Source organism: Oculina patagonica, chromosome 3, assembly GCF_052425735.1.
Source record: "Oculina patagonica isolate OP01 chromosome 3, crgOcupat, whole genome shotgun sequence".
NCBI lineage: Eukaryota > Metazoa > Cnidaria > Anthozoa > Scleractinia > Oculinidae > Oculina > Oculina patagonica.
Window position 1 is genome coordinate 19875026 of NC_135760.1, and position 14209 is coordinate 19889234.

Here is a 14209-nt window from a genome sequence, read left to right on the forward strand (position 1 = left end):
TGGCCCTTCACGTCTTGATATGCCGGAAGGTTATTTGACCTTTTGTGAGCGCGTAATTTCGTGAACAAAAATGCCAGTTATAAAGAAAAATAGAGAAACATAGAAAAACAGAAAAAAATCACAAAAAATGGTACAAGAAAGCAAGGAATGTGTCTTTTGTGTGCAGTATGATTGTTGATGAGTAATCGATGGGTCATCGATGAGTAATCAATAACATCAATAGGTAATTAATTACATCAATGAGTAATCGATGTCATCGATAAGTAATCGATAGGCCACAAAATTTTTGGGCTTCGATTACTCATCGATTACTCATTGATCATTGCCAATAATCAATGACTAATCAACTGATTACCCATCGATTATTCATTGATTACCAATTGATGTCATTGATCATCGATTAGTTATGCCTGGTGAACGTTATTAACTTTCCGTCCACGAATTTCACCTGTTTTTACAAAGTTTGGGTCTTAACTAACTTGTCATTTAGAGCAGTTTTCACTTGAGTATCAAAAGTAACTTGCATTTGCTTTCATTGGTTTTACTACGCTTAGTGATAGGTTTAAAACTCTCGCGCCACTTTCTAAGCCAATCAAAACCTATCGTGACTCGCTCGCACACGTTTTCCCGTGCTTCGTGCCTGTGACATGTGTTTGCTTCGAGTATTGACTGGCTCACTGGACTGTCTGTGTCCTTTCTAATTGGCTAGAGTGATTACATTTTGCTTTTGGTTTTACGACACTCAATTGACACATAACATACATAATCCTCTTCGCGCCTAGGAGGCACATAAGGCTGAGCACACAATTGAAGACTGCTCTAATTATGATCAAAATCAAACATACTTATTGCTGGGTTGATAAACCTCAGAAAGAAGGCGCTGCCCACTGCTTCTAAGCTGTGCTTGGGAAATCTCTGATGAACAACCTATGAAAAACAAATAATGAATATTATCAAGAAAAACTTAAAGGGACTGTGTCACGGCTGATTGAAGTTTATTTTATTTTGTTTTGCCAAATACTCGCTATGAATCCTAATGTTTGCAAAGGAATTACTTCTATGGATCTAAATGACAAAACCATGCTATATTTAGAGAGGAAGCTGCGGTGTGGGCTGTGGGATTGGGGGGGGAAAAGGAGACGGAGAAAACGGGGAGGAGGGAAACAAAAAAGGGGCGGGGGGGGGGGAGCCCCCCAGCTTCATTGAATCCAAATTTGTCTCCCGGGCGATAAAATTCAAAGCTACAAGCAAACGAGATTAACTTTGAAAACTGTTCAGCCCAACAATATTTCAAAAACCCATATCGCAATTCGTTTCAATCTTCGTCACTTTTGACCATCCGTACCTTCTTTTGTATTTTTTGTGTTATCGAAATGTCCCTTTACTGTTTTAAGAGGTTATTTTTATATTTCACTAAACTTGTTGGTCATTTTCCAATGCCTAAATTTGGCTAAAATTCGTGACACAGTCCCTTTAACTTAACTTGTCTTAAACTTTAGACCCAGGAAAAAGACAGTGGCTAATACCATGTACTGAAATAGACGTAAAAGATAAAAGCACCAGCAAAAAGGCATAAAAGTACAAAAGAGACATTTCCGCCCTATTTAGACCCTGTTTAGTTGATTGGTGTGATCAAACAAAAAAGTTACAGTCCTACTTCTTATAAATAAAAGTTACATGTGATATGTCTGATTCAAGGATTGAACAACAGAGTAGTAAACTGTACGGCAAGGAAAATAAACTCATCAAATTCTTAAAAGACACGCTTACCTCCCTAAGGCAGTTACACAAACTCCGCAGTTGAATGGGGAAGCTAAAAGAATAAAGATGGTACAAAGATTAATTATGTCACGACTGTTTCATTAATATTTTACAACTGTCGAGCAGGAAAGAAAATAAGGTCACACGTTTTGGGGCACAAGGAAATGAACAAAGCTTGTTCTTTAGTTAAACCGAGAGAAAGATTTATCAAACCAGAAGTAATAGTTACAAGTCTGACTGAACAAAAAAGTCGTAAAACATAGCTTCGCCTTGTTGAATGGGCTGATGAAGAGTTAGATCTGTTAACCAGGAACGGCAAACAACTAGCCCTGGACTTCTTTGCATGATGTTTGTGGTACTCCGACCTATTTGGTGATATCTTACAGTCAAAATAGTCAGCGCGTGCCGCCTATTATTCCAGAATAATTTTGAATAACGGCGAACGGATTAATGTAACGGAACGGAATGCTGTAATGCGTAACAATGTGTGAAGGCAACTAATGCACCTTGTAACTGAATTTACAACACTTTCGCACAAATACATCACAAACTGTACAAAAAATCTAACTTACCTTTCAGCAGAAATAACAATCTCATTGAGGAATTTCTGTGCCGCTTTGATTAGGTTGTTCCTGTTTTCTTCAACATTTTGACCTTTTTCAAGCCTGTTTTAAGGAAAAAATAAAAACAAGTGAAAATTTTGGACAAAGCTTCATAAAAATATCTAAGAAGTTTGAGATAATTGAGTTCCCGTGTGAGCTTTTCACCAAAGAGTAAACATGACATTTCTTGGCAATTATGGCCTTATTCAATTTTTGGAGATGGAACTATTACAGGTGTTGGAACCCGGTTACCCTGACAGTGAATGATCACAACAGGGCATATTTGTGAGACGTACATTAGACGTGGTGAACCACATTTTGAAACCTAAACAAGATATCACCAACAAGTTCCAAACACATTATTGACTGTGAGCTGGCAATGTAGACTCCTGCCATCTACTTATGTGACTACAAACCATTACCAAGATTAAGGTCGCGCAAGACCCTTGCAGTCATTAAAAAAAAAGGTCAGCTCCGAGCCAAAGTGGCGCATACTGCCGGAGCTTATCCCGGTTTCCTAGGCCTAGGTTTTATTAGGCCACCGCGCCTCCCATCTTGCAATCATTAGTATGTATTTATTTAAAGAGTATGCACGAACTGCCGGACGACTGAAACCGACAACAAACGAAATATTCCTGAGAATGTTTGTTTTTAAACTCTTTTTTACAAGTAATTACTAGTAATTGTTCTCAGCTTTGTGCACGTGCGCTGGAACATAGGGAATTATCATAATTAGATTCACAGCTTTGAATATATCACACGTTGTTGTAAACATTGACTCGGAAGGTCTTCGAAAGCCTCAAAACCTGCAAATTTGTGTTTGCAAAAAAAAAAAAAAAAAACTCTAAGTCGCTTCATGCTATCGAAACCAGGATAAGCTCCGGCCTTATGGGCCACTAGGCTCGAACACAGACTTTACCATGCTTTGATAATTTAGGCAAGGTTTTTAAAGCACTGTGTAAGATGTCAAGCCCAAAAGAACTTTACCAGGATATTCCAAGTTACTTCAACATACTTACCTGGCTGAAACTTTAGGCAACAAGATAACACAGAGTGTAAACTCACCTTGTAGGATCAACTTCAAATGAGACCCGTTCTTTGTACATTGGAGCTATCAGTGGTCCTAACAGAGTGTGTAGGTAATTGCCACCAAACACCTTGAAACAGTACGCCATGGTTTTACTTGAAAGGCTGTTTCCTCTGAACAATGTCTGCATCCCTTCTGTGCTATACACCTGGACAACAAAAAAAGGCAAAACAGTCATTATGATAATACTTTTTCTGTTTTGCACCCATTTCTGGACAATTTTTGCTGGAGGAATTATGCGATTAAAAGTCGTGCTTTCTGAAATGACCAGTTCTCAAAAATCTGGCTGTTTTAAGAGGCTGTCTTTGTAGAAACTGGCCATTAATTTTTGGATTTTCTCTCCTATAGCCTGATGATTATAATCTGTCAATACAAAAGCAAGGGAATTTACCACTGTTAGGACTGGGCATTTTAACATTCCCTTGGCCTAAGATGGGGTGAAGGGTGGGGATATGAGTTGGTTTACACAGGAGGCGCGGGGCGCCGGGGGGGGGGTGGAAACCAAAATAACAACTTAGCCAATGCCTGCCTTTAGAGCCATTTGCATTAGAAAGTTAAACTGAGAAATGCTGCAAATTGCTTTTTGTTCCCTTTCCACTTGTAAATATCAACTACCCTACTTTGATTTCTAACAGGTACTGTTAACTGTGTTGAGTTTTTCACTGGCGTTAGTAACGAAATTGTTATACTGTTATACTGTCCTTGACTAGTTGGCTGCTGTTATTCTATGGCATTATGTAAATGATCAAACCTCCATAGCAAACACGTTATTCAGCAGCTGTGGAAGGATCTGCCTGTCATCAAACAAAGTGACCAGAACATGAGCCAGTTCATCCTGAAATACAAGAGACAGCACTTCAACTTTTGAAATGCATTATATTTAACAATTATCCTGCGAAATCGCGTGACGATATTCCCGAAGATTGAGCAAGATAACTGTTTTATTACTCAACAAACTGTCAACGAAACTCGTTTTGCAGATAGATAAACTGCGCTTGCTGGGAGGCGCGGTGGCCTAATGGTTAGCGCGCTCGCCTCCGAGTCGAACGGCCCGGGTTCGAGGCCTGTCCGGGGTGCTGCGTTGTGTTCTTGGGCAAGACACTTTACTCTCACAGTGCCTCTCTCCACCCAGGTGTATAAATGGGTACCAGCGAATTAACTGCTGGGGGGTAACCCTGTGATGGACTAGCATCCCATCCAGGGGGGAGTAGCAATACTCCTAGTCGCTTAATGCTACGGAAACCGGGATAAGCTCTGGCCTGTATGGGCCACTAGGCTCGAAGCAGACTTTACCTTATGCAGCGCTTTACAAGACTTAAAAATGTTTCAACCATTGTAACATTTAGCTTACCATCTGTTGTGCTGTTACCACACTAGCCAGGGCCATGACAATAGGAAGCTTGCCTTTATCTCCTGTCAGAGTCAGTAAGTCCACCAGTCTATCAAACCTGTCCATTAACACTGTATCTGCCAAATTGTCAAACTCAGTGCCCTAGGAATAAAGATTTTCACAGGTCAGATATAACCATAATGCTTAATATTGAACAGAGGGACCCAGACAGGTATGCCCGACGTGATGTCATGGCACACTGCTTTCACTATACAGTGGAACCTTGTGCCAACATTTTAAATAATATGGCCACCTAATTATCATGGCCATTTTGTTTGGCCAAAAAAAAAAAATCAGTCAGTCATACTCTTATTTAAGGACCATGGCCACTCTTTTACATGTAATTTTGAAAGATTTTGAAGGCCTGTCAATGGAGGTCTCTTGGAACTCATGCATAAGATAAACAAAATTCCCGATTCGGACTTTCCTCTCATTCGGTAAGTGTTGTAAAATCCAGTCCTTTTTTGAGCAAGATTTGGTTGCATGATCGTGAAATCTTAGTTAAAAGCGAACAAGGCAATAGCAAAGTTAAGTTGTAATTCCAAACCTGTTGCAGAATCCTGGTGAGCACCTCCATAAACACAGCTCTTGTCTGCAAATCATCATGATAACCAAGACCTACAACACAAAGAGTACACAAACATAAACCTTTTCCACAAGATGAGGCTTTATAGTAGATGTCTACCCCTTCAACAACGTTGAAACCAATATACGGCAAGTCTGTGAATTACCAAAATGTTGTCAATATTGTATTACAATTTCCATTCCCGCTATCACTACCTATATCATCCTCACTGCCTAACGGTTTCCCGTCCTTTAATCAAATCACTATTGCCAGTTTTTTAGATCTAGCTTCTATATGTTTGAGCGTCATGAAATTGCATTACAAAAGGTGAACGTTCTGTCTATGTCTTTATTTTTTTCTCCGGTTTCCACATATCCCTCTTCCTCTTGCTCGACATCATTCTAAAAAGATGACAAGTTTACCTAAGGTTTTCAAATAAAAATGAGTATAAATTTCAGTTTCCTTACCTATTGCATACATGAGCCCAGTATCAATGTTTGCATTCAGCAGATTAGACATGGCCAGGACCGTGTTTTGATGCAGTGTTTGAGACGCATTGTGATGTACAGCACCTTTTTCCTCCTGCTGTTCAGCTGTTATTGTAACCTTCTCTCTGTTCATCAAGTTCATGAATAGAGTGAAGTACCTAAATTGAAATGGATAATTAAACCTTTTGTCACTTACAGGACTTCCAAGCAAGGGTTAAAGTAAAGCCTGCATTATCCAAGTGCCCATACCATAAAGCTTTTCCTAGTTTCCGTAGCATTAAGTGACTAGAAATATTTCTACGCCCCCCAGGATGGGATGCTAGTCCATCGCAGGGTTCCCCCCAGCATTAGTTCGCCGGTACCTATTTATACACCTAGGAGGAGAGAGGCATTATTGGAGTAAAGTGCCTCACCCAAGAACACAACAAAATGATTCCAGCTGGGGCTTGAAACCGGACTGCTCGAAACAGATTGTGCCACCGTGTCTCCCATAAGCAAGGGCTAAGCAATGCCTTAAAGAAAATTTCCAGTGCCACTAAGTATTGGTATAAAGCAAAGCACAGAGAAGTTATCTTTACTAGCTGACTTCTATTTGATCTACTGTCATTAATGTATGTTATGCACAGTGGCACAAAAAGAGAATTGTATGATGTATTCATCCATGTATGCAAAAATGACCAAATGAAGGCACACATGCACACAGCAACAAACTAACTACTGATTTGGAGATCCAGGGTGCTTTCCATTCAACCAAAAATTCCGAAAATTTAGGAACAAGAGCAAATGGTACTGAAATTTCTTCGGAACTTTCCGAAATGAGAACCATTCAGCCGAAAACCCCGAAAATTCCAGGAGCAAAATCGAATGGAACTGAAATTTTCTGGAAATTGTTTTCGAAAATTTGGGTCTACCTTGCGAGGTTGTCCTCTTTTCCGGAAAGTTTAGAAAAATGACTACCATTTTTCACTCAGTCTAAGTTTCTTTGGCAAAACATTTAGCGATTAAAGCAGCTGAAAGCAGCTACATGTGTTAAGAAAGCATTCTTGAAACTCTGTGGTTAACTCGGTTGTTTTTCGTTGTTGTTTTGCAGGGGGCAGCAAAGAAATGTACAAATATTTATAACGCGCGTACAGGCTACGCCATTGTATTGCTCATTAAACTTTTTGTTTGGCGACGTTTTTGTTGCTTGTGTGCCTTTTGAAAGATTCCTGTTTTTGTGGCCACGATGTCATTCATGGCGGTTTATCAGCGCTTGGAATGCTTTTTTATTTGCAAAAATATTGAGTTATATGTGCAGCAAACCTGCCACAGTGCATTATTTAAATGCATCATAGAAATTTGCAAATTAGACAGACTACCATATGGAAATTTTGTTTTGCATTCCGTGCAGTCAACCGTAAAAGTCCGAAAATGCTGTTCCATTCGCCACTGGCATTTTCCGGAAATTCAACCAAGAAATTTTGGTCGAATGGAAAGCGCCCCCATTTTTCTTCCAACATTCAAATTTTATTTCTCATTCTGTTTCAACAATTTATAAGCGCTCACTTGAGAAATAGTTGTGACTTGGCCTCCACAATTTCTGTCTCAGTTCCCTCAGGTTGTAGGGGTAGACCCGACAGTAGTGAAGCTATAGCACGCATGACAGTAGCATCCAGCTCTCTAGACACAAAAAGAATGGCGATTGATCAGTTATTTAAATACAGCCTGGACCATTTTAATTTTATTGTAGAGTTTGGTTTGCAGTCATAAAAGCAAAAACATTTAATGTTAACAATAACTGCGAGATAACTTTGGTTGGTAAACAAAAAGAGTTAACTGTTACTACATGGTACAAATTTTTGCATAACAAAACAGTTTAACAAACACTATAACAATAGCTTAACGTAATACGAAACCAGTTGAAAGCTACATTTTGAGTATCAATCATCACTTTTAGGTGGAATTCAACAGCAGTTGAATTTTAATTTTTAATTTACACTTAGGTTGACACTGGCACCTTTCCCAAGTGGTTACACCAGAACACATATCCTGGTCACAAGTGTGACTGCTTTTAAGCTTTATTTGGTTACCTTAACAATTTTTTTTCTTATGGTTTAAGGTAAATTTTAGCATCTCTAAATCGTTCTTAAAATCAATCACTTACTTTGACAAAGGAGAAAGTTCTGCAGGGATACTCTGATGATGTTCAGCAGATGGAAGAACCCAGTCAGTGAGGTACTCCACTAGTTTGTTTCTTAGCTTCACTTCTTGGTGAAGTAACAGCTCATCTCTTTTTGCCATAACCTGTTGCCCAGACCATTTGAAAAATTTAGCACTTTTTGCTGACCAAAACAAATAGGCAACTTATTTTCACTATTTGTATGAGGATGTTGTATTTGTCATCTTAGCTCCTTAACTACCTCTATGGCTAACCATTAGAATGTAACTTGCCCAAACTTTACAAATAATGCTTACTTTATACCTCTCAAACAAAATAATTGCAAACAAAATACATACCACATCAATAAGCTGGCAGAGTTTACATTTGATCTGAAGAGACTGGCGACTGACTGGAAGGTTTCTTGCATACCTAAAAGTAATATGTGAATGAGGCAAGGGTTAAGTTATATTGGGACCGACCTTTCAGCAGCAACTGGTTTTGGTATACTTGTTAAGCTGTTCCAAAAGTAAGAACACAAACTTTTCCGACCTTTTTAAGGTGAATTTAGGTAATACAGTTGATGACTGTTACACCATGTTCTAGTAGGTTCATCGGTTTTCAATTAGTTGGGTTGGTTGAGGATTTTGGTATTCTTTTGGGGAATCCAAATATCCTGGTTGCAATTTAAGCATCTTTGGGAAAATCCATTTTTAATGGATTTCATTGAAAGAATTGTTGTATACTGATCAACCCTTTTCAACTGCAAATGGTTGGAAAGCGATCTTTTGATGATGCTGACTGAAATGTTGGTCAACCAAAACAACCAAAGCACCTTTTCCCAGTAGAAAACCAAGATACCCATCCAATGAAAAAGGTTGTCCCAATAGAAAACAGCCTTATTGAAAATCCAGCTTCAGACAGCCAGGTAACAGCAGTGCAACAAACTGAGTTCCATTTTGAAGCTGTAAACGAACATCAAAGGTACTTACATGAAACAGATCAAAATGCAACAACATGATAACAATCATGATAGTAATACTCACCTTACAAATGACAGGATCATGGCATCAATTCCACTCATCTTTAAAGTATCCTTGTGTCCAAGTTTATTTGCCAAGATGTGTTTGATAATGACAATTATCTGCCAAATACAAACAAGAATGATTGGGGTTTTTACTTGTTCGTTGAAAGGTAGAGGGGACATTAAGTAAGACAAATGGTTAAAATATCAATTGCCATTTTTAACTTCATCCCAGCTTTGTGAGTCACATCAAATATGATTACTAAAAATTAGTAAATCTGGAATGTGCAATGCCAGGTCAACATTTATTAAAGGGCCTTTGCTTTGTTCCCTTTTCTAGATTATTTAAGAATTTTGGAGTATGCTGTGTCTGTTGCACATACCTGCTCTATAAAGAGAGTGTGTTTGTCTTGAACCACTACCTAAAAAAAGTGAACAACTTGACATGAGCACCTAACACAACGAATGACTAAAGCTTACTATAAACATCTATGGTCCTTTTAAACAGTAACCCTTTCCTACATTTCCATATTCTACTTGCATGGGGAACCAACCTGGGGCACTTTTGACAACATTATTATAATCATAAAAGCATTGTGTAAAGCTTTTTTCATTTTCATTGTTCAATCAGAAAAATGATGCCCATATCACGTGTTCTAAAATCCCCAATGAGAGCTTGACATTAAACAGAAGGTTCAGCCAGTTTTTGGAAACAAGATAAGCACCAAATAGTACACAAGGACCCTTTTCTTCTAGGTGTGCTTTTCTGTGGGCTTTAATGTTGATGAAAAATGACTAACCTGGCCAGAGGGCGTGAAGAAACCTTTGACAACTGTCATAATCTGCGTCAGCAGAATGGAGTACAATTGTGGACTGAGCTCAACACCAATCAACTCATTTACTGTGCTACGTATCTGTGCAGATTAATAATTTGCCAGTTAGCAAGGATCCTACATGTACAAGAACAACATCTAGCACCCGCTTTAATGGCTTCGACTGAATAAATTAATAAAAATGTAATATGTAATAGAGCATGTTTTGAATTTTGAATTTCGTTACCACACAAAGGTGATGGCATTACTTATAAATCCACTAATAGTGGCCTGGCCTTGCTTAAATGTATTGTTTTAGTCGTAAAAATTGTTAAAAAGTGGTGTAGCTTCAGACTGGTAGGAAATATATGGCGTAAAAGTAGAAAAAGTCGGGCCAACATTTTTAAGTTTGACAGTTTTACTTGGAAGAAACTTTCTTTAAAACCATTGACCATGGTTTATTCACACCTTGGAGAATGAATTTATGCCTTTCTTTTGTTGTTCAAAGGTTTTTGTTGATCAGTGAGTGCTCCCTAATAATTCTAGCATAATTTACACAAAAACGTAAAAGACTTCTCATGACACAGTCTCTTAAACAACAAAAACGTATTTTTAAGTTAAAATCCTTGTATACAGCATATATGCACATGTATATGTGTAGCTTGTATCTAATACCAACCTGCAAACCAGTCTTTTCGTTACCACAAACCAGAAGACTCAACAAGTCCTGCATAAACCTGAAGGAAAGAATAAAAGAGCAATTAATTAAAACTAGAACTAACTACATGTACAGCTTCTTATTGGCATTATATTATGCTTGACCTTCCAGTGTGTACTTACAGTTACCGTAATGATTCGATTTAGCGTCCTCCTTCCAATAAGCGCCCCCCTTCGAATGTGTTTTTGTTAATAAGCGCCCCTATTCTAATAAGCGCCCCCATTCTAATAAGCGCCCCCATTCTTATACGCGCCCCTATTCTAAAAAGCGCTAACTGCCCCTACGGAACTGAGTCATCCACGTCGAAACGATAAGTTCATGAACATTCACCGTACCGTGCATGTATATATTACTGCTAAAATGAACAATTCTTGTAAAAGTAACTGAACTTTCAACAATTTGTTACTGTTACAGTTTATGTTATTGTTAGTTATTTTAATATATATTAAAGTTTTGTTTTGAACATTTGGTTGTTTCGCAAAAAAATTAAATAAGCGCCCTGTCCCGAATAAGCCTCCTGTCTCGAATAAGCGCCCACCCTTAAAGTGCCAAAAGTAAATAAGCGCCCCGGGCGCTAAATCTAATCATTACGGTACATAAGAGGTGGAATAAAATTGACATATGAACTGCTGAGCCCTCAATAATTTGCTTCCACTTAGCTCGATTAGCCTTAGCTATTTCTAAGTGACTATGCTCTGTATTTCCATTGTTATTTTTTCATATTGCATTTACTTATCTTTATTGATAAATTTTTCTGGGCACGAAAAAAAGATTGTTGTTGTTGTTGTTGTTGTACCAGTCAAGGGTGTAGCTCTCAGATTTATACTTTTGCACATAATCCAGACGTATGACTGCAATAACCATGGGTAATAACAATAATTACTATAATTATTTTAACAATAACCTACTTTGTTACTGTAGCACATTCAGTGTTGTTTTGTTCAGTTGTTGAGTGCATGGATGAAGGGAGACTTCTGCTATATCTTCTACAATGAGCACAGAAAAAAAAAACAATCACAGAAGTCTTTTAATTCAATCTCAAAATAACAGTTAAACAGGAAGGACCATAAACACTTCTTTCGTTTTACAGACTGAAACAAAATCATTTCATCTTTACATAACACCAATCAACATTTTCACCCATAACATAAAGTGAGCTCTGCCGCAACAGGTGTTATGGGTTACAATCTGGATGACAGCCCTGCTTGCAACACAAAGATCTTGAAATCCAAAATACAACCTCAAAGACAATATTAATTTTTGAGTGAACAATGCAGTACCTGATTGATTGTAATGAGGTTAAACACACTCCTCCTAATGAACAGAGAAACCCTGTCATGTATGTCCACTCATTTAGGGATGCCTGTTGATAACACAAAAGCATAAGCAAGATGGTCATACTGCAACTTGACAGGTTTAAAACTCTGACAGTTATAAACAAAATGTTATAAACAAAAAAAGCTATAAAAAAAAAGTATTAAAAGTTATAAACAAAATGTACTATAGTGGAGCTCCTGTGTGGTGATTTCCACGCATGCAAGCAGGGTTGTCAAAATAAGCCTGCAACCGGCGCATTTCACCGGCTATTCCGAATACTGCACCGCCTACTTGGAATAGTAGTAGGTCAGTTCTGAGTGTGTGTTATCAAGTTCTGAGTGTTTCATAGCCCCCTACTTTTTGGATGGAACCTGCTACTCAAAAATCCACTGACAACCCTGATGCAAGCCGAGCATCCATACCTTAATTGCAAAATGGGTAAACCCATCAAGCAAAGAAATGTTCGTTATTGCATAAGTGTACGCCCACCCGCCTGCCCATACAGACTCAGATGGAGGGGGAAAGGAAGTCCTAAGGAAACCCTTATGGGTGGGAGGTATTTAAATGTCATCTCTTCCTTTATCTAGGTACCTTAACATTAACACCAGCTTACATCTTTGATATTGGACATCCATGTTATAGTCAATTGACAGATGTCAAAACAAGGTATCCACTGACCAGTATCACATGACCATATCGCAGGCTAAGGTTTAGAGTTCATCGAGGTCGCATGTTTTCCATAAATTATATTTTTTCTGTCTAGGGATATGACAGGATTTTGGCAGCAAAAAATGTAAATGCAGAGCTCCGCTTATAGGCTTGGCTAAATCTATATATTAGATGTACAAGTAGTACCTGCAAATTATCAGTGGTGATTTTTGATCCTGATCTCCGCCTGAGATATTTTTGTACATCTATTGAAGAAGAGTCATCTTTAGCAAAGTTGACAAGATCATAAGTTAGCCTCTGCCATTTTGTGTAAGTACTTTCCCAGGCCTGTTAAAAGATAACAGCAGGACACAAATAAATTATAGCATTACACTGCTATCACAGAGGTCACAATTTAAATTCCTGTTGAATTATCAGATAAATTCCAAATGTTGTACCTGAATATTTCCTGCAGTTTGTCTGTCAAGCTGCCTTAACAAAGCCATGATGCGTTTTTGTAGTGCTGCTCGCCCTGTAATATATGTGAAGGAACTTTAAACTTGTATATCATAAAAGTATTAAATATGTTTTACCAAACAAACTGCAAATTTGGAAAAGTAGTCAAACTTTGCCAGTATTATCATTTAATAACTCTTACATGCATTCAAATCTTCATTTCTTGCATTACAGAATGGTAATAAGTTATTTCTTAGTTTTGTAATAAACATTTACTGGTGAAAATGCTTTAGAACACAACTTGACTACATCAATTTCTACTGAAAGGTATTTCTATCTTTTTCCACAGTATGCCATGAAAGAAATTTAATAACAAGTAATTATTATTTTATAATTTGGTATACAAAGACTTGCACTTGTTGGCATATGCCAAAGGCTAGTTATCATAAGTTGTCCATTTTTAGAATGTGTGGTTCCAGAAAATGTCCATACTCCCCCCACAGAAGGGATTGGAAATTCCTGGGGGTGGGAGGGGTCTCAAAGGCCAAAACGTTAAAGGAAATGTATGAAGCTTAATAATTTGGAATTTCCAGAGGGGGTGGGGGGGTCTTAGGAAAAATCCCTTCCGTGGGAGAGGTATGGATAATTTATGGAACTACACAATCGAGCACCAGACGAGCAGTATGGGTTTGAGCCCTGGCTGGGGTCATTGTGTTGAATCTGTACTCTCACAGTGCCTCTCTTCACTTAGGTGTATAAATGGGTACCAGCAAATTTAATGCTAGGGGTAATCCTGCAATGGACTAGCATCCCATCCAGAGGCCAGGAGTAGAAATACGCCTTGTCATTTCATGTTACCGAAACTGGGATGAGCGCCAGCCTGATGGGCCACTAGGCTCAAACACAGACTATTTATCCATTACAAAACTCACCAGCTGTAAATTTGGTGGCTTCATTTGACAGCTCACTGTACACATTCAAGTTTTGAGAAGTCTGAAGAACGTTGAGAGTTTCTGAACTTTGCACAATGTCTGCTTCATTGCACATTTGGCCAAAACAAGAGAGAGAAATCAACACAGTTTCCATATCTGAGTTCCATAAATAAGTTAAAAATACTTCCTGAAACAATAACAAAAATAACACATGTCATAAGAAAATTACAACAGCTTATCTTGCTTTATATACATGCAGACTTTGGCTTAGT

At 38.2% G+C, this 14209-nt stretch overlaps 1 protein-coding gene across 1 annotated transcript in view; it reads right to left on the minus strand.

Moving 5' to 3' along the window:
• Positions 1-14209, minus strand: part of LOC144645254 (neurofibromin-like) — an 81663-nt gene that overhangs the window by 24468 nt on the left and 42986 nt on the right. The window contains exons 20-39 of the mRNA XM_078504741.1: positions 13938-14124; positions 13008-13081; positions 12757-12897; positions 11865-11947; positions 11493-11570; positions 10546-10603; positions 9855-9968; positions 9438-9476; positions 9077-9174; positions 8390-8462; positions 8037-8176; positions 7439-7552; positions 5873-6051; positions 5388-5458; positions 4802-4942; positions 4202-4285; positions 3429-3598; positions 2334-2426; positions 1771-1813; positions 846-927 (exon numbers count right to left, since the gene is read on the minus strand). Of these exons, the coding sequence (XP_078360867.1) occupies positions 846-927; positions 1771-1813; positions 2334-2426; positions 3429-3598; positions 4202-4285; positions 4802-4942; positions 5388-5458; positions 5873-6051; positions 7439-7552; positions 8037-8176; positions 8390-8462; positions 9077-9174; positions 9438-9476; positions 9855-9968; positions 10546-10603; positions 11493-11570; positions 11865-11947; positions 12757-12897; positions 13008-13081; positions 13938-14124 (2062 nt within the window). The remainder of the gene's footprint in view (positions 1-845; positions 928-1770; positions 1814-2333; positions 2427-3428; positions 3599-4201; positions 4286-4801; positions 4943-5387; positions 5459-5872; positions 6052-7438; positions 7553-8036; positions 8177-8389; positions 8463-9076; positions 9175-9437; positions 9477-9854; positions 9969-10545; positions 10604-11492; positions 11571-11864; positions 11948-12756; positions 12898-13007; positions 13082-13937; positions 14125-14209) is intronic.